A 20,690-nucleotide genomic window follows, 5' to 3' on the forward strand; every position below is an offset into this window, starting at 1 on the left:
CTTTATCAAGTTACATTCAAGCCAGCCTGTGGAACAGCAAATGCTCAATGGGTCCCTCTTGACATCTGTTTGTCTGATCAATCTGTGCAGGGAAAATGCTCCTGCAGTGTCTGATCCTACCATAGTGCTGAACAGGGACACTTTGACTCTTTGTGGGGCTCTGAGACATTTGCTGTTCCAGTTGTCATTGGGTTTATTTGCTTTAGCTTGTAACAACACACTCTAGTGTTTTTAAATCAGGGAGTTCTTGGGGCTGGGTCAGTTCTGAGCCTGGCATGGGGTGTCACAGGCTGGGGGACACGGGGAAGGTGCCCTGTGACCCAGGAGGGGTGGGAGGGGGTCTGTGAGGGTCAGTGCCCCACTGCCCTTGGTTCTCAGGCCCCTCTAATCCCCCTGAGCAGGGCTGGAACGAGCTCCTCCAGCAAGGAGTGAGCCAGACGCCATGTCCATGTCATGACTGACCTGTAAGGACAACCACAGGTGGAAATTCATGTGTGAAAATGGCTCAAACTTCCCTGCCCTGTGAGAGTCCCTGCAGAGGAGCCCAGGTGGGTGCAGTGGGATGTCCCAGGTGATGCTGTTTAAGGAGCAGAACCAGGGCTGGGTGTTGATGCAGATCCCTGGCTCTCCCTCCTGCAGTGAGAGTTCCATCTCTCCAGTGCCACCCCCGCATCACCCAGGATGGTTTTGGTGTGGCACTGCTGGCTCTGCCACCCAGCTTTGTGCTGATGCTGCTCCTTTCAAAGCTTGCCCTGGCCAGGTGAGGGGGTGATGCTCCTTTATTTATCAGGAGGGAGGGAGGGAAGCTGTGCCATCAGGAACCTCCCTGTGTGTGCCGCCCAGGGGTCACAGTGAGGGCTCCAGGCTGCAGCTGGCAAGGCACAGCCTGGGGTGGGAGGCAGCACCAGGACATTGCTGTGTGCCATGCCAGGGGAAGAAAATGTGCAGAGGAAAATGTCAGTGAGGTATTTTTATTACATGGTGAGAGGGGTGGTGTGATGCAATTGCAAACGGGAGGCCCCGGTCTTCTCGTGCCTGTGTTTTCTCATGCAAGCCTTTATAGATGCTGCATGACTTTCAACTCTGCTCTTATCTCTGCCCCCAGAGGACATAATTATTGCTAGTCTGACTATGCCAGTACAAATGTTTGATGGTGAATAATATTTTTGAGAACTGAATTGCCACTTGTTTCCTAATTAAAACCCAACCTCCTCATCATGTCAGCTATTTGCAAAAGGGAACATGATGATGATAAGCTACACTGAGGCTTTACCTGTCTGAGGTGGCTGAAGTGGCTTTGTTAAAAGTATTCAGGAGCAAGCAGGAGGGATCCACAGAGATGCAAAAGAGCCACCCTGCTTCTCTGAGGAGCTCCCCTCACTCTGGAATTTGGGGTGCCAAATGCAAGGGCACTGTGAGGGCAGAGGCTGCCTTCTGCAAAACTGCTCCTCCTGGAACAGACAGTGAATAAAAGCAGCAGCAGCCCTGGCCATTAATTACTCCATTTGTTTTCCACATTGCCTCTCACCGCTTATTAGTGCAGCACTAAGGAGATGGGATGCAACCCCCGGCTGGGTGTGGATGCTGCAGAGGAATGAATGCCTGTGGGATTGGCATGGATGTGCCACTGCAGGGGAGAGGGGCCAAAGCCACCCCAGGGCCTGGCAAAGAGCAGAACGGGACAGGCAGAGGGGTTGGAGGGAGGCTGTTTCTTTGGGATGCTGGGCTAAAGCCACGGGAGTGGTGAGGCTGTGGGATGGGGAGTGCTGGCATTGGAATTCCCAGGAATGTATTTCTGTATTCCTGCCTGTCCTACTGGCCTCCAGGCACTGCAGCACTGCTGCCTGATGAATCCTCACACAACCTCATTAAGCAGGAGCTGCTTCCCCTCCAGGTAACCCCATGCTCAGGAGCTCCTTGGGAACATTGAGGTGAGCGTGGGGAAAGGGGTTCTGCCCCCTCCCCTTCAGTCAGGCACCCCAAAAGTACCAGAACTGCAGCAAAACATAACCTTGCTATAAACAAGCCACAGAGAGTCAGATTCCCATGGGGATCCATCACCAAGAAATGATTCTCCACCAGTGCTGGCAAGGAGGAGCAAATAATTTGTCCTCTCTCTAGAGAGCAACAGCCCATGGAGGGAACTGAGCTAAACATTCCTCGATGCTCTTAATCTCCACCTATGTGCGTTTCTGGCAGCGTGTCAGAAATATTAGTAAAAATCGTATTAAAAATAATATTTAATGATCTTTTATGTGAACATCCCCCTGGAGAGATGTTGCTGGCATCAGCATAGAGAGGAGATCTTATTTGATATGGGATTTGGCACAGCTTGGAGGGCAACAGGACGGATGCGGCTCCGTCCTGGGTAATGTGTTGCAGCATTATCTTGATGGGATGGTGTCAGTGTGGGACGCATTAATAAATCTACAACAGCCTCGTAGCTCCCTGGAATATCATCTGTCACGCTGTGAAGCAGAGCAGGGCGAAATTAAACATTTAAATCTCACACAGATGGTAGGAGGAACTTGCTCCTCGGAAGGAAGGAGCGGCAGAGGGGAGGTTGGGCTCCTGGCTCCGCAGTGGATGCAGAGCCTGCAGCCCAGCCAGGCCTGGAGACACACTTAAATTGATTGAGCAGAATCCATCACCATCCACAGAAATGTCAGGAGATGCTTAAATGCATTCCGAGTGTATCGTGTTCTGACCTCTGCTCACCCTGGCATCGATTAACTCTGGGTTTCCTTTACCTGGGGGAATCCCCAGAGCACTGTTTATAAACATTCACAAACACCAAACCCCACACAGGAGGCATAAAACAACACAAGAACAACGCAAACACTCGGCCTGGGACGCAACATAGGCTAAGGAAAGCTGCAGGCTTGCACCTGGGGAATTGAACTTCCCTGAAAAGGAGGAGGCTGGCACTGCCTGTTCTACTTGTATTGGGGAAAAAAAACCATCTCTGATTCCACTCTGTTATTAAAAAATACCCGTCCCAGTGACCTTTAAGATATCTGAATATAACACCAAAAATGCACGTGTTGCTAGAGGCGAGCATGAATAGCCTGATGTGGGCAGCCTCCCCAGCCAGGGCCCGGGGTGGCTCTGGGGACATGCCACCACCTCTGACTGTGCTGCAGCCACGCATGGGAAATCAGCAGAGCAGAAAACACCTTTGCTTATCACCCACCACCACCCTGGAGGCTGCTGCTGCTGCCACGCCAGCACCAAGAGCAGAAAGAAGAGAACAAATTCCTTAACTCGGCCCTCGCCAGACCTCACTTCCTAGAAACTGTCACCAGGAATGTCTTTGACGTCTTCACAACAATAATATCCAGCTAATAACAGTGAAAATGTGGCACAGCAGTGAATAGGAGAGCATTAGGAATCCTAAGGGGGCATCTTGGTGGCTGCATTTGCTGTAACCACCGCTGTAAAGCCATCCAGACCTCTGAGCAAACACAGGGCCCTCCTCGCCAGGGCGATGGTTTCTGTTTGCTTGGGGTGTTTAGCAACACCCTCAGGTCAGTGCTGAGATCTGCCCTGTGTGCTGCTGCTGCTGCTTCAGGGAATGAAACCTGGCTCTTCCCGTGGATTTGGGCAGAGGGGTTGCAAAACTGGGGAGTCCCTTGGGGAGAGCCAGCACAAGGCATGTGCCCAGTAACATTACCAGGCTGAGGATGTGGTGAGAGGAATTTCCCTCCCATCGCACCCACACAAATGGAGAGCCCCCGTGGAGGCTCTGGAAGAGCTTTTGGAGAACCACGGGAACCACAGCCAGCCCCAGCGGTCCTGCCAGCCCAGGGGATTTCAGGAGATAAAAATACCCCTTTCCATGGTGTAGCTTGGATCAGTGAAACCTTTAAACAGGGCTGGTGGGACACTTTACCCTGAACTTCCAGGAGGAACATACCCTAAGTCTTCCTCTGCTCCCTTCCACACTTGCTTGGACACCCTGAGCCTCGGCTTTGCTCTGGGGCCACTGGTGGAATAGAAACCTTCCCCAGTGGATCTGTTCCGGTGGAAAGTGTTGGCTTAAATTAACATTTTCAACAAAAAGCAGGTTCTCAGACGGTTCATAATGAGGCACATGGTGAAATCCTCCCAGCTGTATGCTCTACCTCGCTTTAATCAGATCATTAACTTTCATAAAGATGTAGGCAGGAGGAGTGGCGGCACTTGAAAAGAACTCAAAACACGCTGAGTTTCAAACTTCAGACTTGTCATTGACTTAGCCTTTCATTGAGCCAATTATTTATGACATATTTGACGAAATTCAGAAAAGAAAGCACTTAAAATCTGCATATCTGCTTGGCTGCAGTGGAGCTACTACTACTTGAAGGAGGAACACGAGCAGGGATCTCTGCTCGGAGCCTGAGGACACCTGGGTGCCTTGTTTTGCATCATTATTTGCCAGCAAGTGGTTCAACGAGCACCGATGGGGTGTCACACAGACGCATTTATTTGTATCCTGTTTTTGTTATGCACGCCTTTTAATAAATTATGAGGAAATTAATTCCGAACTTATGCGTCCAACTGGGCGCTGAGGCTTGCAGGCAGCTCAGCGCTCCGCGGCTGGGGCTGCCTCCGGTGCTCCCCTCTTGCGGAACCGCGGAATCCCAGAGTAGTTTGGGTTGAAAAAACCGAAAATTCCCATCCCACCCCTTTACCACGGGCAGGGACACTTTCCACTATCCCTGCTTGCTCCAAGCCCCGTCCAACCTGGCCGGAGACACTTCCAGGAATCCAGGGGCAGCCTCACGTCAGAGCGGACCGGGGGTACCGCGAACCCCGCGGGTGCCGCGGCCGCCCCCGGCTCCGGCCGCCGCCGATCCATGTCGGGATTTGGGGCGGCGCCGCGGGGCAGCCCGGTCCGCCCGCCCATGGCTGCGAGCGGCGGGCCCGGGGCCGCGGGGGCCGCGCAGGCTGCGAGCGGCGGGGGCGGACCGGCCGCCGCCATGGGCCCGGCGGGGGCGGGCGGGCGCTGAGGGGGGCGCGGCGGGGGCTCCCTCCTTCCTTCCCTGCCTCCTTCCCTCCCTCGCTCCCTCCCTCCCTCTGCCGTCCGTCTGTCCGTCCGTCCGTCCCTCCTGCCGCCCGCCCGCCCCGGGGCGCAGGGCGGGAGGCGGGAGCGGCCCCCCGCGCTCCGCACACGCGCACCGGGAGCCGCTCGGCCGTACCGGCGGAGCCGCCGCCGCCGCCCGCCGCCAACCCCCGCCCCGGGGGCGGCTGCCCCGGCGGAGCCTCCATCTGCAGCCCGGCGGCGGAGCGGGAACATGGCGGACCTGGAGGCGGTGCTGGCCGATGTCAGCTACCTGATGGCGATGGAGAAGAGCAAGAGCACCCCGGCGGCCAGGGCCAGCAAGAAGATCACCCTGCCCGAGCCCAGGTACCGCCCGCCCCGCCGCGGCCCCGGCCCGGCCCCCGCCGCCCTCCCCGCGCCGGACATAACGGTCCGGCCGTGCCCCCGCGGCCTCCGCCGGCACCGGGGCCGGCCTTGGCGAGCGCGGGGCCGGGCTGGCTGTGCTGGATGCGTGTGTTTATTTGCCACAACTTGTGCGGGGTCCCTCGGTGGGTGAAGGGGGGACGCCGGTCCCTGCAGGGACGAAGCCCCGCAGCTCGGGGGTTTATGGATCCCCAGCCCGGCGGGTGAGGAATTCCCGTCCAAAGCGTTCGGTAGCACCGAACGGAGCCGCTCTGGCCGTGCCGCTCTGCAGAGCGGTTTTTTGGTGATGCTTCATGGGGTTTGACAGGGGATGCGGGAGGAGGACGGGGCCGGAGCTCGCCCTTAGCAGGCGGCTCACGGAGCGGAGGTGCTGGTGCCGGTCTGGGCTCCTCGCCCCGACCTTCCCCGGTCCCATCGCGGGAGCAGCCGGCTGCCCTGGCACGGACGAGGTTGTTTGCTTGGAGCTTGGTGCTAAAAGCAGCTTTCCTTCGGCAAAACCAGCTTTTTTCCCGTGGTTATGTGTTTGTTATAAAATCACCTGAGCATCGCTTATTTATCGGTGAAATTAAAACGGAGCTTTTCCTTTTTTTTCATGGCTCTGTGTGTGTGTGTACATATACATATATAAAATGAAGATTCAGCCAGCAAACGAAATACTGCAACAGGAAAAATCTAAACCAAATTTTACTGCAGAATGTGTAGGCAGTTTGGAAGCCTGCTGGTGGCCTAGCCTAGCTGTCTGCTGTGAGCCAGGGATCGCTGGAGCCCTCTTCCCACTTCTTCCCTCGTTTTCCTGCCTTTCTGCTGGAATGCTGGGAGGCTGCAGAGCAGGGGAAGGTGAAGGATGCCCAGCCCGTGTTTATCCCCCTTGCAGGGGCAGTGAGAGCTCAGGTGATGAAGTTTGGCTGTTGTGTTTAAGGTCTGGTTGAGGATGGTGTTGCTGGACTGCGGCTGCTTTTCTCCTGGTTTGTGTTTACACTTTAAAAGCCATACAATATCCGTGACATTTCATCTGCCCTGTTAGCCCGAGGCGCAGCTTTGCTGGGGGTGCTGGTGGCTTCATGTGCCTCAGAGCTCTGGTGATACCAGTGCTGTCCTCGGTGATGTCCTGCTCCCTGTTCCCAGCAGGGACATAACCCCCGCGGGCAGGTGAAAGGTGGGACGTGGAGAATTACAGGGCAGGAGGAGTCCTCCCGATGCCATGAGAAATATCAGCAGGGTTGGTGCTTGTGGAGAGGCTGGAAGCTGCTGCCTGCACCGACGTCCCTCGTGCCCAGCGTGGCGGAAGCCTCGTAGCAAGCACAGCACCTGAGGAACCTGCTGTGCTTTGCTCTCCCGCTCCAGGATTTACGTGTTTGGTGGTTTCCCTGAGCTGGGAGAGATGGTTCACCTGTGTTTGGCTCCAGAAGGTGGGAAAGGCAGCCAGGTGCCAGAGGAAGTTTTGCAGGGAAGGCGAAAGGATCGGTGGCCAAAGTGCCTCGCTCCTTGGGCTGCCTGTGGAAGGACCTGTTGGAGGTCATGGCTTGCCACCCTGCCTGGTGTGGGATGCCCTGCAGGAGGTGAGAATCCTTCAGTGAGGAGAGGGTTGGGGCTGTACGTGGTGCTGTGGGACGGGGACACGCCAGGCCCTCGGCACAGGAGCGGAAGGAAGCGCGGACATAACCGAGAACAGGGACTTACCTCAGCCCGGGACCACAAACGGCTCTAGGGTGCCCAAAATGACTGAACCTCTCAGCTTTTAACTGAAACCAGGGATTTCCTCATACAGTAGGAAATTGTGACCGTTATTCTGGTGTCAGATATCTTTGTGCTGGCTTCTGGCTGGTTTTTTTGATGCCTCTCATTAGAGCAGACATGGTGTGCTGGGTATACTGAAATATTCTGTATCGCTGGCAAAGTGATTCATTTAAAGTGACATAAATCGGCTGGTTAAAGGCAGGTTGATATAGTAACAGGAGAAAAAATACAACACACGGAGTCCTCTCTTGTTTGAAATCAAACAATTTTTCCAGATATTCATTATTTCTGTGTGTGTGTGAGCAGCTCCTTGGAGGAGCACGAGCCCGGCTCTGTAACGTTGGGTGTGCAGCCATCCCCGCCATCAGTCCTGGCTGTCACTGGGACAGAGAGCAGGAAGGTCACTGGAATATCACATCCATGCTTGAGAATAAGTGTCCCTGCATTATTGCAGTGCTCTGCTCACAGGAAGGTGTTGGTTTATCTCTGGTGGGCAACCACAGCCCAGGGATGGGTCCAGTGCCCTGTGGTGTTATCTCCTATTGAAATAATAGAAAGGTTTTACCCCTTGTCTCCTTGCTGGAGCCCTGTACACCTGTTGGCACCCTTTTATCTTTCCCAGATAAGGCTGAGGTTAAATGAAGCAAATGAGTTTACTGTAATGCAAATTTGAGGGGGCTTCCTGTTTACAAGGAAATAGCTGTAGTGCCGGCAGAATGAATTCCAAGGCTGCAGGCCAAGGCTTAGCAGCAAATAAACTATGAGGGTGAAGAGTTTATTGGCCGTAGGGCTGATTATTGCTGAGTTTTCCTGAATTATCCTCAGACTGGTTTTGTCCTGAAATCGTTAAATATCACAGTTTGGGGAGGAAGCACAGAAAACACTAATGAGCCCGGAGTGCCTAAGGAAGAGGATTAGTGTGTTTTTGTGTTTTTTTTAAGCACCAAAACAAAACAACCCTTCTTCCATCCTCTGTCATCTGCTTTTCCTTCCCTTCTGCATTTCCTCCTTTCGTTCCTAAGAGCCTTTGCCAAGAGCTGTGAGAGCTGTGGTATCTTTCTGTTGTACATTGTTTCCTAAAAGCCTGTTTTTCAGGGAGATTCGCATGGGTGGGCAGAAAAGCTGTCAGAGGCAGAATATCCTGCTGAAATCAGGCCTGGAATGGGAAGGAAGTCAGCCCTGTGGAAACATGAGCAAATATGAAACCTAAATGTTATCCTGCAGCATTGCTCTCAAATATCTTAAGTTTTGGTGGGAAAGGAGTAAATTAACTGCATTCTGATTTTTTTTGGCTATTCAGCAGGGTGCTGAGGATTTTTCCTTTTCCATGTCAATTTTACATTTCCCTTATTTTGGTCAGAGGGACTGGAAGAGCACTTATAGAACAGCTGTTTTTATTTGCCAGCAGCTTGTTCTGGTTTGAGTAAAGGATTTGCGTAATGTGAAACTGAGAAAAATGGTCCAAGAAATCAGGTAACAAATGGGAGAGGGTTCAGGGCTTGCAGAAGCCTCTTGTGTGCGCCTCTGGAAAGTTGACATTAAACCTTTCTTGCTATAAACATCACGTAAGCTTTGGGTGCTTTTGGTATACAAATACCACGGGCATGGTAACAAAACACAGCATCCATCTGTCCAGGCTTCTCTCCCTGAGGCTGTAGATATTTCTCATCCCATCTTTCTATTTCTAACCTGCTTTCACTAATTACCTCTATTTCAAGTTAATTCTGATTTTTCTCCCACTCTTTTTCTTTGGTCTCCTCTGAATCTTGTTCTGCTGGGGGAAAAGGGAGCATGTTGCAGTCACTTTTTTTTTCTTAAAAATAATGCTTTTAACATGACATTTTCCCTCAGTTATCATCCCATCTTCACTTCACTTGTAGGGGTGAATTCTGGCCCCTGGTACCCAGCTGCTTCTTGTAGGGTGGTTGATGTGCCCTTTGCTTTCTCACCCAGTATTCAAATTGGCTTGTTAAAACTCTGATTAAGGGTTGTTGAAAACACAGAGGTTAATTTGCCTTCCCAGTTCTATCCTGAGCTGTTTGTAATTTCTTTTCGTCCTCTATTGGTGCTGAATATTGTTGAAATCCAAGCGACACCTCCTGCTCAGGGTTAAGCATCATTGCTCTGTTCTCTCTCTTGCTTCTGATTTTGTAATTCTGTGCTCTTGGCCTTGCTTTGCTCTTTCTGTGGATTTCACTTCATTCTTTGAGGTGGCCTTCAGGGAGTTCTTGCACCTTGTGAAACTTGAGTTAATCTCCAAGTTGCAGGCTCACGTTCCCCTGTCTGTGCTGTCAGTCTGGGTGATTTTGGTGGTGTTTTCTCTGGCATTGTTTAACGCCTCCGTGTTGTGTTTATTCATTTACCCTGCTGTCTCTGGGAACATTTTCCTGACAATTGCTTGTGTAATTTCCATTTTCGTTGCTGTTCCGCCCGTGTCAGCCCTCTGTGTCTCTCTAGGTGCTTCTTTGTAAATGCAAGCAAACTCTTCAATTTTGGGTAGCTCCTTCCAATCAATGCCTGAGAACCTTTTCCATGAAGAAATTTTTCCTAATATCCAAAATCTGAAGCTCAAATAAGTAAACTGAAGCTTATCTTGCTATCTGCACTGCTAGTGTGAAAAGACACATGTGAGGGTTCATTGAGGAAGGGGAAAAATTTGCTTTTTTCTGAACTAACAGTACAATAAAGGCTGAACAGTTGTGATTTTTGGTGGATTAGCTCAGGGCGAGACAGAGTAGTGAAATTTTTGATTGGAAATTCAGCCTCCCTGCTTGGCCATCAGCAGAAGTGTGTGGTTGTGAAGGCAGTAAGAAATGGCTCTCTCAGAATAATTGGGTGTGCATACAGAACGCTGGGGCTGCTGACAACGTGTGCTTGCTTTTTATCTCAAGTCAGCTTTGTACTCCAGCACTTTCTTGGGAAGAATGCATGCCTGGGGATGGATTATGGCCTGTCAGTGTAGGAGGATGTATGGGAGGGCTCCTGCTTGCTGTGGGTGCTGCTCTTGGCTCTGTTTGGGTGCTCCCTCTCTCTGTTGGGAATTGAGATTTTACTGTACCTGCAGTGTCCCATACTCTGATAACAGACAAGCCTCTACAGCAGAGCACAGGAGGATGAAAGTCCTTTGCAGAGCTTTAAGAGACAAGGAATGAGAGTCTGGATGAAGGACAGCTTGTTATTATCTGTGTTGCACAGATCAGGAGCCACTTAGGAAATGCCTGATGTACATTTGTTCACATGTAGCACCTTGGGCAGGTGCAGGAGTTGAAGCTGAATTTTCTGAGCCTCACTGGAGGCCCTTGACTGTCTCAGCTGCTGAGCATCCAGTGCTTGGAGCATCTCTGGGCACAGGAAGGAGAGATGTGGCCTTCAGAGAGATGCTCCAATTGCTTCTCCCTGGGGATGCTGCAGGATTGCCGCGTATGTTTTGCAGCACAGACCTTCCCTCAGGTGTCATTACCTTAAGTAAGAGAAAACAAAAAAGGGTAAATCAACGGTGATCTGGAGGGAGATCAGTGTGCAGCCTTCTGTTCCTGTGCTAAAAACAGAGGGGTGATTCTAGATGTGTTTTTTGGGGAAAGCTTCCAAAATGTGATGTTGTGTTACAGGTGCACTCATTTGATCTGGTGCAGGTGAGCTGCAGGGACCTGCCAGATGGTTTTTTTTCAGTAAAATTAATGAACTTTATAGCTCTTAATCCTTTTATAGCTGATGGCTTTTCAGTGCCCAGACCTTCCTGTGTGAAATGGTTTCAGCCAACACTGGAACTATAACATCAGGACACGAGCGTGTGCAGCCCTTGGTTTGTGTTCTGGTGAAATCATGTGGAATGGCCTGGTTTAATCTTCTTATCAATAATAGCTTGATTTTGTTGGTAATTAATAAAATTAGTAGAAAGCCTATCAGGAGCCGTCAGGTCCAGGTGCATAAACCAAACAACAGAATTTAATTGAACTAAATTGGTGCAAAAAGCAGCAGTTTCTAGCTTAGAAAATACAGCTGTTTTCCACAGGAGCTTCACCCCATACTTACCCAAAAAAATCATTCCAATACTGACTAAACACCTATATACAAACGCCTTGCAGAAATAAATAACAATTTCTGAAAGCATTTGAAGGATCATAGAGCCCCTCAGCCCCCTTCCAGCGTGCCAGGAATTTGTCCTGTCAGCACGTGTCGTGTCCCATTGAGGAGGGAGCCGGGGAAAGGGAGGATTTCTCAGGATCTGGTGGAGCTGTGCAGATCAAAGCCATCATTAGGGATCGAGTCTGGGGCGTGTGACAGCAGACAGGCACCAGCTGCACCTCCCAGCTCCTGCAACCTCACCAGGAGCTGGGAATTGCTGGGTGCTCGGGGGATTTCTACCTCTGCTCAAGGTGCACACGAGCAAAGAGCTCCTGCATCCTCCCGGGAAATTAAAAACCTCCAGGGAAGCCAATGAAACGCTCGGAGCTTCAGACCTTGGAGAAAGACACCGCTGTCCCAAGGGGCCCTCTGGGATGTGACAGCTCTGGGATGTGCCTTGGCTGCTGCTGTTTGTTGTGATTGTGCCTCGATTTCGGCAGGGAAAATGAGCTCTGTGAGGCTGAGCTTTGTGTGGTGGCTCCAGAGGGTGGTGGTGAATGGAGCTGGATCCAGTTGACATCCGGAGGAAATGGCTTCAAGTTGCTTCAGGGGAGGTTTAGGTGGATTTTGGAGTGGATTTTGGGTCTCAAAATGGTGAAATTTGGAGGGGGAAAGGAGCTGAAATCCACCCAGAAATCCACCTTGGGATCATGAAATTTGGGAAAAGGGACCCAAAATTCCTGGAATTTCAGGATCCCAAAAATTTTTCGAGGGGAAAAGGTGGAAAAACGGCAAAAATCGGAGGAAAAATGGTGCGAAAACGGTGAAAGTTAAATGGAAAAAAAACCCCAAAATTCACCCAAAAATCCACCCTGGGACCACAACATTTGGGAAGAGGGAACAAAATTTCTGGAATTTCAGGATCCCAAAAATTGGTGGGAGTCTCCATCCCTGCAGGGATTTAAAAGCCATGTGGATGTGGCACTTGGGGACGTGGGTCCGTGGTGGCCTTGGCATTGCTGCAGGAACAGTTGGTCTTGATGGTCTCTGAGAGCTTTTCCAACCTAAAAAAATCCCATAACTCAATTAAAAGAAGCCAAATCATGTGTGGATGTTTTGTTCTTGGTGTCTTGAGTGGGGATGGCTGGGGGTGGGACACAGCTTTGAGAGTGACATTCATTTTTGAGCCTTCTTATCATTTGCTGTTGTTTTCCAGTCTGGCTTCTCCATTTCTTCTCTGTCCTCCTCTGTTCGTTTTCATGTTTGAAGCAGTTCTGTGTTGTGCATCAGTCCTCTGTGGTTTTTTTTATTAAGGTTTTGATGTTTGGATTTTTTTTTTTTTACCCGAGATTTTCCTGATTGTTCAAAAATACAGGAACATCCCCTGTACTTTTAACTTGTTGTTTAAAAGAGCTTTGAAAGATCCGATTCTTAGGCCAAATATTTCATCCCAGTTTTCACTTTTGATCAATCTTGCATTGCTAAACCTTTTAAAAGCACTTGTACAAGGAGAAAAAAACAACCCACTTTGGGCTGTGGTGGCTCTGGGCCATTCTGCCAATGCTTTGAATTGTACTTGTTGACCCTGTCATGCTTTCAGTTCAGAGGCCTTTGGGGCAGGATCTTTTGGTCCAATTTTAGCAACTTTATGATGGATTTGGATAGTGGAAGTAAACATTTAAAACCTCTGTAAAATTGTATCCTGAGCCTATAAATGAATAAATAAATCAGAGGCGTCTGTCAGTGTTGGCCGTAGTTCTTGGTCTCTCAATCAAGGTTTATACTTGCTACTTGCAAAGAAAGTTCTAAACATTTGAGATTGAGAAAGATTAGAAAAAATTGGCACGTCTTCAGTAATTCTGTGTTTGTTTAAAAAAAAAAAAGTAATTTATGATTGGCGAATGCCTTAATTGCAGTCAGAGCGAGGAGATGTGATTTTGCTCTGATTTCCCTTTCTTGTAATTTCTCAGCAGCAGCAATCTGGTGGAAGGGCAAGTCCTTGACACTGCAATTTGGTGTAATTATTCCTGCAAAATTCATGTACTTAGAAGCTTTTATATTAGTTTCAGATTTCAGCTCTGATAATGCCTCAAGGATCTTGGGGCTGGTGTTTTGTGAAGTTGGAGCTCCAAAAACTCCCGCTTCTGGCTCCCTCCTTGTAAACTTTCTTCATTAAAATAATTTGCATAAGTGAAGCTGCTGATGCAGGGAGGGGAGGGGGTGTGGGCAGGTGCTGCTGAGCTCTAATCCCTTCCATCCCACAGGGCTCTGGGGTGAAATATGTTGCTAATCACCCACGACAGCTCTAAGAGCATTAGTTTGCTGCGGTGAAACGACTTGGCTTGGTGTGAGGGCACAAAATGGGGCAGAAATGGGTGAAGCTGGGCCAGAAAATGGCAGAAGTCCCGTGGAGGTGGGGTGTGTGTGTGTGGTGTGATGTTTTTATGGAGAGAAATCAAAGTTTGGGGTCACTCATTGCTTTGTGATGAGGTGGTGAGGCTGGGCATGTGCATTAATTAATAACTGACTCACAGAAGGATTTGCATTGGGAAAGATCTTCAAGATGGAGTGTGATTCTGTGAGTTTACAAGTAATACATAAATATATCAGTTTAGATGGTGTAATGATCTTTTCTGCCTTTCTGTGCTGGGAATTTGCCCCATGAACTGCTGGAACCACAGTGACCACGTGTGTAGCAGCTTTTACAGCATTGAGAGCCCAGTCATTTGGAGAAATATTGACTTCTGCTGAACTTTGAGCTGAGTGCAATCTGAGAGGAAGCAGAATGAAATGGGTTCAGTGGTTTGTGAGTGTTCAGCGTTTATTACCCCTGACACAGGAATAAATGAAGGTGGCTGTGGTGTGGAGATGGGATGCCGGGAGAGCAGAGAGTGGACAGGCACTGCCAAACCTTGGCAGTCAAAGCAGTGGCCATGGAGTTGATGAATATCTGGCATTTTCTTGAAATAATTATTAATTTGGACGTGCCAGGTGACATCAGGAATGCAGTGTGCTTTTGGCCACATGTGGCAGAGGGATGGTACCTGTTCTAATGACAAAGAGGAGGGAAAAAATAAATCCAACTTTATTTTACAGACTGGAGATCTGAGCTGATAAAGTTTATGACCTGCTCTTGACAATACAGGAAATGTTGGTAGAGTTAAATCCTGAACTAAGCTCTTAGTCTCTGTGAAGCTGGTGTTTCATTCTTATTTTGTTTTTCTGTTCTCCTGTTTCAGCCTATTGGAGAATATATTAATGATTGGAACTGCTCATTTTTAATGCAGATGTGGTTCTTCAATGCTGGTCATTGTTTTTCCAAGCTGTGGTGTGCATGTGTGCACCTGTACACCAAATAACATCCCACAAATCTGAACTCTTATTGATTTACAAGAAAAAAATCATCTGCTCTGATGATAAATAATTCAAAGTTCATTTAAGATCCAGCAGTAGGAAGGGCAGTAGTAAGGAGATTCTTGACCTAGTTCCAGTAGCAGGAGTATTGCACATGTGGATACACCCCATTGCCTCATTCTGTGCCCTTTCCTTTTCTGAGGTGTGAGTTACTTTCAGAAGAACTTCAGGGACAAAGTCTGTGTGAAATGAATAGCAGAACTTTTATAGAATCATGGAATAGTTTGGGTGGAATGCACCTTAAAGCCCATCCAGTTCCACCCCTTGCTGTGAACAGGGACACTTTCCACTATCCCAGCTTGCTCCAAACCCTGTCCAACCTGGCTTTGGACACTTCCAGAGATGGGGCAGCCCCAGCTTCTCTGGCCAACCTGAGCCAGGGCCTCCCCACTCTCACAGAGAAGAAATATTTCCTAATATCTAATTTAAACCTCCTCTTTGCCAGTTTGAAATCATTCCCCCTTGTCCTGTTGCTACATGCTCTTGGAAAAAGTCCCTCTCCATCTTTGTCAGAAGTATCAGAGCGAGTGCTGATTGTTTTTCCTCTCCTCTGTAGATCCTGGTTTGGGCATTTTCCCACATCCACTGGGGCTGTGCTCCAGCTGCCCCGTGGTCAGTTCCTGACTTCCAGTGGCCATCCTTGGGCACACACACTCAGACACCCAGCAGAAGTTGGATTTCTCCTGCTTGGCACGCTTCTCCTTGGAGTCCCAGGCTGTCACTGCAGTGTTCCTGGGAACAGCAGGAGTGGCTGCTGTTGTCCAGTGCTGCAGCCAAGGACAAGTCCTGCCTTTGGCTCAGCTCTTCTCCAAGGCTCCTTCTGCCTTGCTGCTCGTGCTGGAACTCGTCTGAGAGGGAGGATCATAGATGCTCTTGCCTTACATGGCCTTTTCTGTGTTAGAAAGGACATGATGTGTTTTCTCCTGAGCTTTTCAGACATGTTTTCAAGTAGACGTTTTCCTCCTGTGCTGACCTTGGCACTGCGGCTGCTGCCTGTGCCCTGCCAGGCTGCTCACAGACAGTGAGAGCTGTTTCATTCCAGAATGGAGCTTAACCTTGGAGGCTGCTTTTCAGCAGGTTTCTTTGATCAAGGTTGGAGTAACTAGAGCTCCAAGATGCGGCTTGAAGCTCCTTTCAACAGACTGTTCAGCTCGTGCTTGAAATAAATCCCATTTCTGGGCAGGTGGAGGAGCTGACCAGGTTAGAGCGACCTGTTTATGGTTTGGTGAGGGTGCAGATAAATCATCTTCTGCCTGCTTGGGGCTGGCAGTGTGCTCCAGCAGGCCTGGGGTGTTTGTTCAGCTCCTCCTTTGGGGCCAGCTTCACCCAGGGGCTCTCAGAAGTGCAAGAGCATCCAGCTGCCCATGCCCAGGCACTGCTGGGCATCCCCCTGGGGCCAGTGGCAAAGGGCTTCCCTGTGCTCCCAGTTAAACCAGCAGTCACAGAATCCCACAATCACTGAGGTTGGAAAAGCCCTCCAGGACCATCAAGTCCAACCTGTGCTTGGTCCCCACCTTGTCACCCAGCCCAGAGCACTGAGTGCCACATCCAGATGTTCCTTGGGCACTTGCAGGGATGCAGACTCCACCTGGGCAGTCCCTTCCAATGCTTGACCAGCCTTTCAGTGAAGATAAAGATGCCCAGAGAGAGGTACTCAGGGTCCAAGCTGCATTTCTCACCAAATTTTAGGCCTGATTTTGACTTCCCCTGAACATCCTTCAGCTGATTTGTGGTATGTGGATAGTAAATGGAGTGTTCCTGAATTTTTTGTTGCTTGCGGTTTTCTTCCTCTTTGAAATGAAAAGAATACATGAACAAAAGGTTTTGCTGCAGTCTAGTTGGATGTGCTTTTGTTTCTGAAGTCTCCTTGGATTTTGTTTTTAGCCAACTTTTGTTTCTGCTCCTTGTGAGTGCTGCTATTAAGGTGGATCATGCTGTGAACCGAGATGAACTCGTGCAGACACGGCCACTTCTTGCATTAGTGCGTGGCTTGTGCTGATGGCATCTCTGGCCAGGGAAAGCTTTTCAGAAATGGCTGCTTTTCTGTGAAATGCAGCTTTTAATCCCAGATTGTTTACGTGTAGGGCAACTAATGAGTCAATAGACTAAAGCAGAGAGGGAACCTTTCTTCCTGTTTGTGGAATGTGCTAAGCTCCATTTTAGAATTTTCCATCTTTCTGAAGGATACATGGACTCTGCTTCAATTCTTTGAACTCCAGGGGATTTCTACCTGTAACTTCCATGTGAGAATTAGCAGGTGATTATTCTGGATAGTTCATAATCCACTCCATGTCCTTTATTCCTATTTATCCATATGGATAAGTAGCAATGATTTTAAAGCAGTGCGAGTGTCGAGGAGCTGGAACGTGGCACAGACTCGTGTAGCCTGTGATCATTTTACAGATTTGTTCAGTTTCTGTGGCTGCAAAAGACATTTTGTTCCTTTGACGTTATCCATCAGACCAGAAGTATGGGATGTCAGCAGAGGAGGAGGAGGAGCTGGAGAGGTTTTCTCCTTACACAATCACTGTTTTCCTGGGCGCCTCAGTCACACGTTAAATTTTCATTATCTTCTCCCATTGTCTAGACTGGAGATCTGTTGATGTAATTTCTTGCAGTGCACTCGTGTGAGCAGGGCAAAGCTTCCTTGATGTCATCATTATGAAAAAGGCTTATTCTGTTACTGCTGGTCTGGCGGTCAGTGGGAACGGGGACGGTGCCGGGGGGCGATGGCAGCGCCGAGGGGCTCGGGGAGGAGGGGGAGCTGTGGGCTCTGGGAGCTCTGCCAGGATTGTTCATCTCCAGGGGCTCCTCTGTGAGCTCAGAGGGAAGAGGGGAAGGTCTGGTTGGCAAAAGATTTGGTTTTCCTCAAATCCAGATTCCTTGGATTTTAGGAAGAAGTTGTTCCCTGTGAGGGTGGTGAGGCATTGGCACAGAGAAGGTCTGGCTGTCCCATGCCTGGAACTCTCCAAGGCAAAAGATTTGGGTTGGATTTTAGGAAGAAGTTGTTCCCTGTGAGGGTGGTGAAGTATTGGCACAGAGAAGGTCTGGCTGTCCCATGCCTGGAAGTGCCCAAGGCCAGGTTGGATGGGGCTTGGAGCAACCTGGGATAGTGGAAGGTGTCCCAGCCCATGGCAGGGGGTGGAACAAGATAATTCTTTAAGATCCCTTCAAATCCAAACCATTCTGTGATTCCACAATCTCTTATTTACTGCTCCCTCTTCATTTAAAATCAGTATTTTGTTTAGATTGTTAAAATACACAGAGGGCAGACCCAGTTCTTAATGAACAAATAAACAGCAAGTTCGTCACTGAATAATTTATCATCTCAAACCTGATTAACAGTGTTCAGCCCTCCCAGTTCTTGTCTGACTTGATGTGGTGGTTGGCCTCCAGAGCTCTTGCTTTGGATCACACTGTTCAGAGATCCGTGTTCCACGTGGGACTTGGAGATACACAGAAAACTATTAATAGGAATTTTTCCTACATGGGAGTTTAGGCCCTTCCAGCAAAGTCCTTGGCTTTATTATAGACTTTTTTTCTGGTCAAGTCATTCAGACTTCGTGCCTCAGCTCCTCTGAGGAGGAGTGTGGATGCTTTCCTCCCTCCATGGGGGGAGATGTGTGTCAGTATTTGGGAGGCTTCTCAGAATTTTAGTGATGAGCACACGAGAGGGGATGTCCCTGAGGTCAGCAAGGCTTAGCTGCTCAGTCTTGCTGCTGCAGAAATATCAGTGATATTGAATGGCCTTGTTTAGAGCATGAGTACTTTGTTCAAGGTTATTTTTATAATAATAAATAGTATAATTATCATAATAAGTAGTGTAATTATAGTAATAAATAGCATGTATGGAAATTATTGATTTTAAAATTGGAAACAGAGAAAGTCTGGTGGAATTTTGGCTCGATACTGTGACAATAGAGTTGCTTTACCAAGGCCCAGCACTGCTGGCCTGCATTGATTTTAAGATTTATGTTCTTGTATTGTTGCCCATATGAAATTTTTATGGGCATTATATTACAATGAATATTGAAGTTACTTGACAAATAAAGGAAATCTTTGTTAATGTGGTTGAAGTGAGTGATTGTGACATTATAAATTAGGCAAAGTAGATGTTAAGTGCACTGCAGCCAAGCAGGGCCTAATGGAGCTGCTGTTGGCTCCTTGTGTGGCTAGCTGGGGGTGACTTGTGCAGTTATTTTACTGTGCAAGCTAAACCTGAGACAGAAATAAAGTGGTGACCAGGATGTCCCCTGGGAAGTGACCCCAGGGATCAAAAGGCAATTTTAAGTAACCCCTTTTTTTTTTTTCCCTTTTTTTTTCTTTCAGTATCCGCAGTGTTATGCAGAAATACCTCGAGGAAAGGGGTGAATTAACCTTTGACAAGATCTTTCATCAGAAAATTGGTAAGTCATGTCTCAATAAAATGTTATTTGTGTAGATAATTTCAAGATCAGTTTGGTTTTTACATTTCTCTGTGGTGCCTGCTGAGGAGCCAGGGCTGTAGATTGAGGAACACTGGAGGATGGACAGGACTTAGTGAAACAAAGGTCTTCAAGAAGATGAAATGTTGTGAAAGGGAAGAAGACAGAGAGCAAGGCCATCTGTCAACTTCAGGTTCTGGAAAACTACAGGGAAAATAATTAAATTATTTGGAAACATCGAGGAGAAAATGATATTACTTGGTATGGGCTTGTCAGCAATGTAATGTGTCACATCAGTTAAACTTTTTTTTTTCTTTGCAGAGGTAATGAGCCTGTTGATAAGGGAGCAGGAGAAACAATCCCAGATGTGTTGTCTTGACCCTCTGACATGGTGTTCTTGCTCCCAGCATGGGGGGGAGTGAAATCTGTGTGTGTGCAGGGGGTGAAGCTGCTGGGAAAACGGGCTGGTGGAGCAGTTAATCATGGAGAGGTGGATGCAGGGAATGGGAGCATCAGAGATCAGTGTTCATTTAGCTGAGTGCTGCAGTGAGGATCCTCTGTGCTCTGCTGTGACGCACCGAGGACAAGGAGGACAAAACCTCCATAAACCAGGGGAGGGGGAAGATGCAGTGCTCCCAGGGAAATCCAGCAGTGTCCTTCCTCTGCACCTGTGCCAGAGCAATGACAAGGCACAGCCTGGGCACCCTCGGGGCAGGGACTTGGCTGTGACAGCCAGCCCTGAGCTGCGTTGGCTCAGCTGGATCGCACGATTAAATATAAAAGCAGTGTTGTAGCCAGCGAGGCATGTGAAATAATCCTCTTCTGGCAGAATGTTGTGTCCATCCTGGCAGTGGATTAAAAAAAAATATACATGGACCTGCTGGGAACAATCCAGGAAAGAGCAGTGGGAATGAGCAGTCTGTTAAATCTGACCCACAGGGAAGTATTGAAAATAGGGTGTGATGTGGGCAGTGGAAGGGAGAAGTGAGGTTGAACATGATTCAAAACCAGAAAAGCTGTTGCAGAAACGATGAGGTTAGTCCATTTTCTAGAGCTTTTAATGTTTCAATGAAAAAAAATAAAATTTTAGTGGCAGTGTGGGTAATAAAGCAGGGAGGGTTTCATGAGGGGCTCTTGGGATCTTTGTGTGGCAGATTTGAGGAGTGAGTTGGCTGGGATAGCCCAGCTGCTCTTGTCCTGGAAATGGGGAATGGGCTGGGAAGTCTTGAGGTCAGTGGTTTTATTCCTGTCTGAAATGAGGCTGTAGTGAACAAAATACCTGATTTCCCAGGAAAAGTGGTGCAATGGGGGGCATCTTTGGGCTGGTTGAGTTTTCACTGGCCTCCCTTCTGGCTGGAGCAGAAATACCCCAAAGCCTTCCTGCTTGCCTGGCAGCGTGCAGCTCACTGGAGTGGGAGTTTTAGGTATTGCCAGATTAAAATAATCGATTTTCCCGTGTCTCAGAGTATCATTAATGAGTCTCAGAGCCATTGGAAGTCTTGGGGAACTTTTCACTATGTTTCAACAACTCTGTACTCGTGCTTAAAACTATGAATTTTTATTGTGCCCAAGACTTTTGCCATGTAAATGCAGATAGATACCTT

General features: G+C 48.8%; 1 protein-coding gene across 1 annotated transcript in view; it reads left to right on the forward strand.

Moving 5' to 3' along the window:
• Positions 1-4,882: 4,882 nt before the first annotated feature.
• Positions 4,883-20,690, forward strand: part of GRK3 (G protein-coupled receptor kinase 3) — a 61,855-nt gene continuing 46,047 nt past the window's right edge. The window contains exons 1-2 of the mRNA XM_071445253.1: positions 4,883-5,389; positions 18,992-19,068. Coding sequence (XP_071301354.1) covers positions 5,277-5,389; positions 18,992-19,068 — 190 coding nt within the window. The 5' untranslated portion in view covers positions 4,883-5,276. The remainder of the gene's footprint in view (positions 5,390-18,991; positions 19,069-20,690) is intronic.

Source organism: Agelaius tricolor, unplaced genomic scaffold (assembly GCF_023055355.1).
Source record: "Agelaius tricolor isolate 1412-34295 unplaced genomic scaffold, bAgeTri1.0.p SCAF_20, whole genome shotgun sequence".
In the NCBI taxonomy this organism is placed as follows: domain Eukaryota; kingdom Metazoa; phylum Chordata; class Aves; order Passeriformes; family Icteridae; genus Agelaius; species Agelaius tricolor.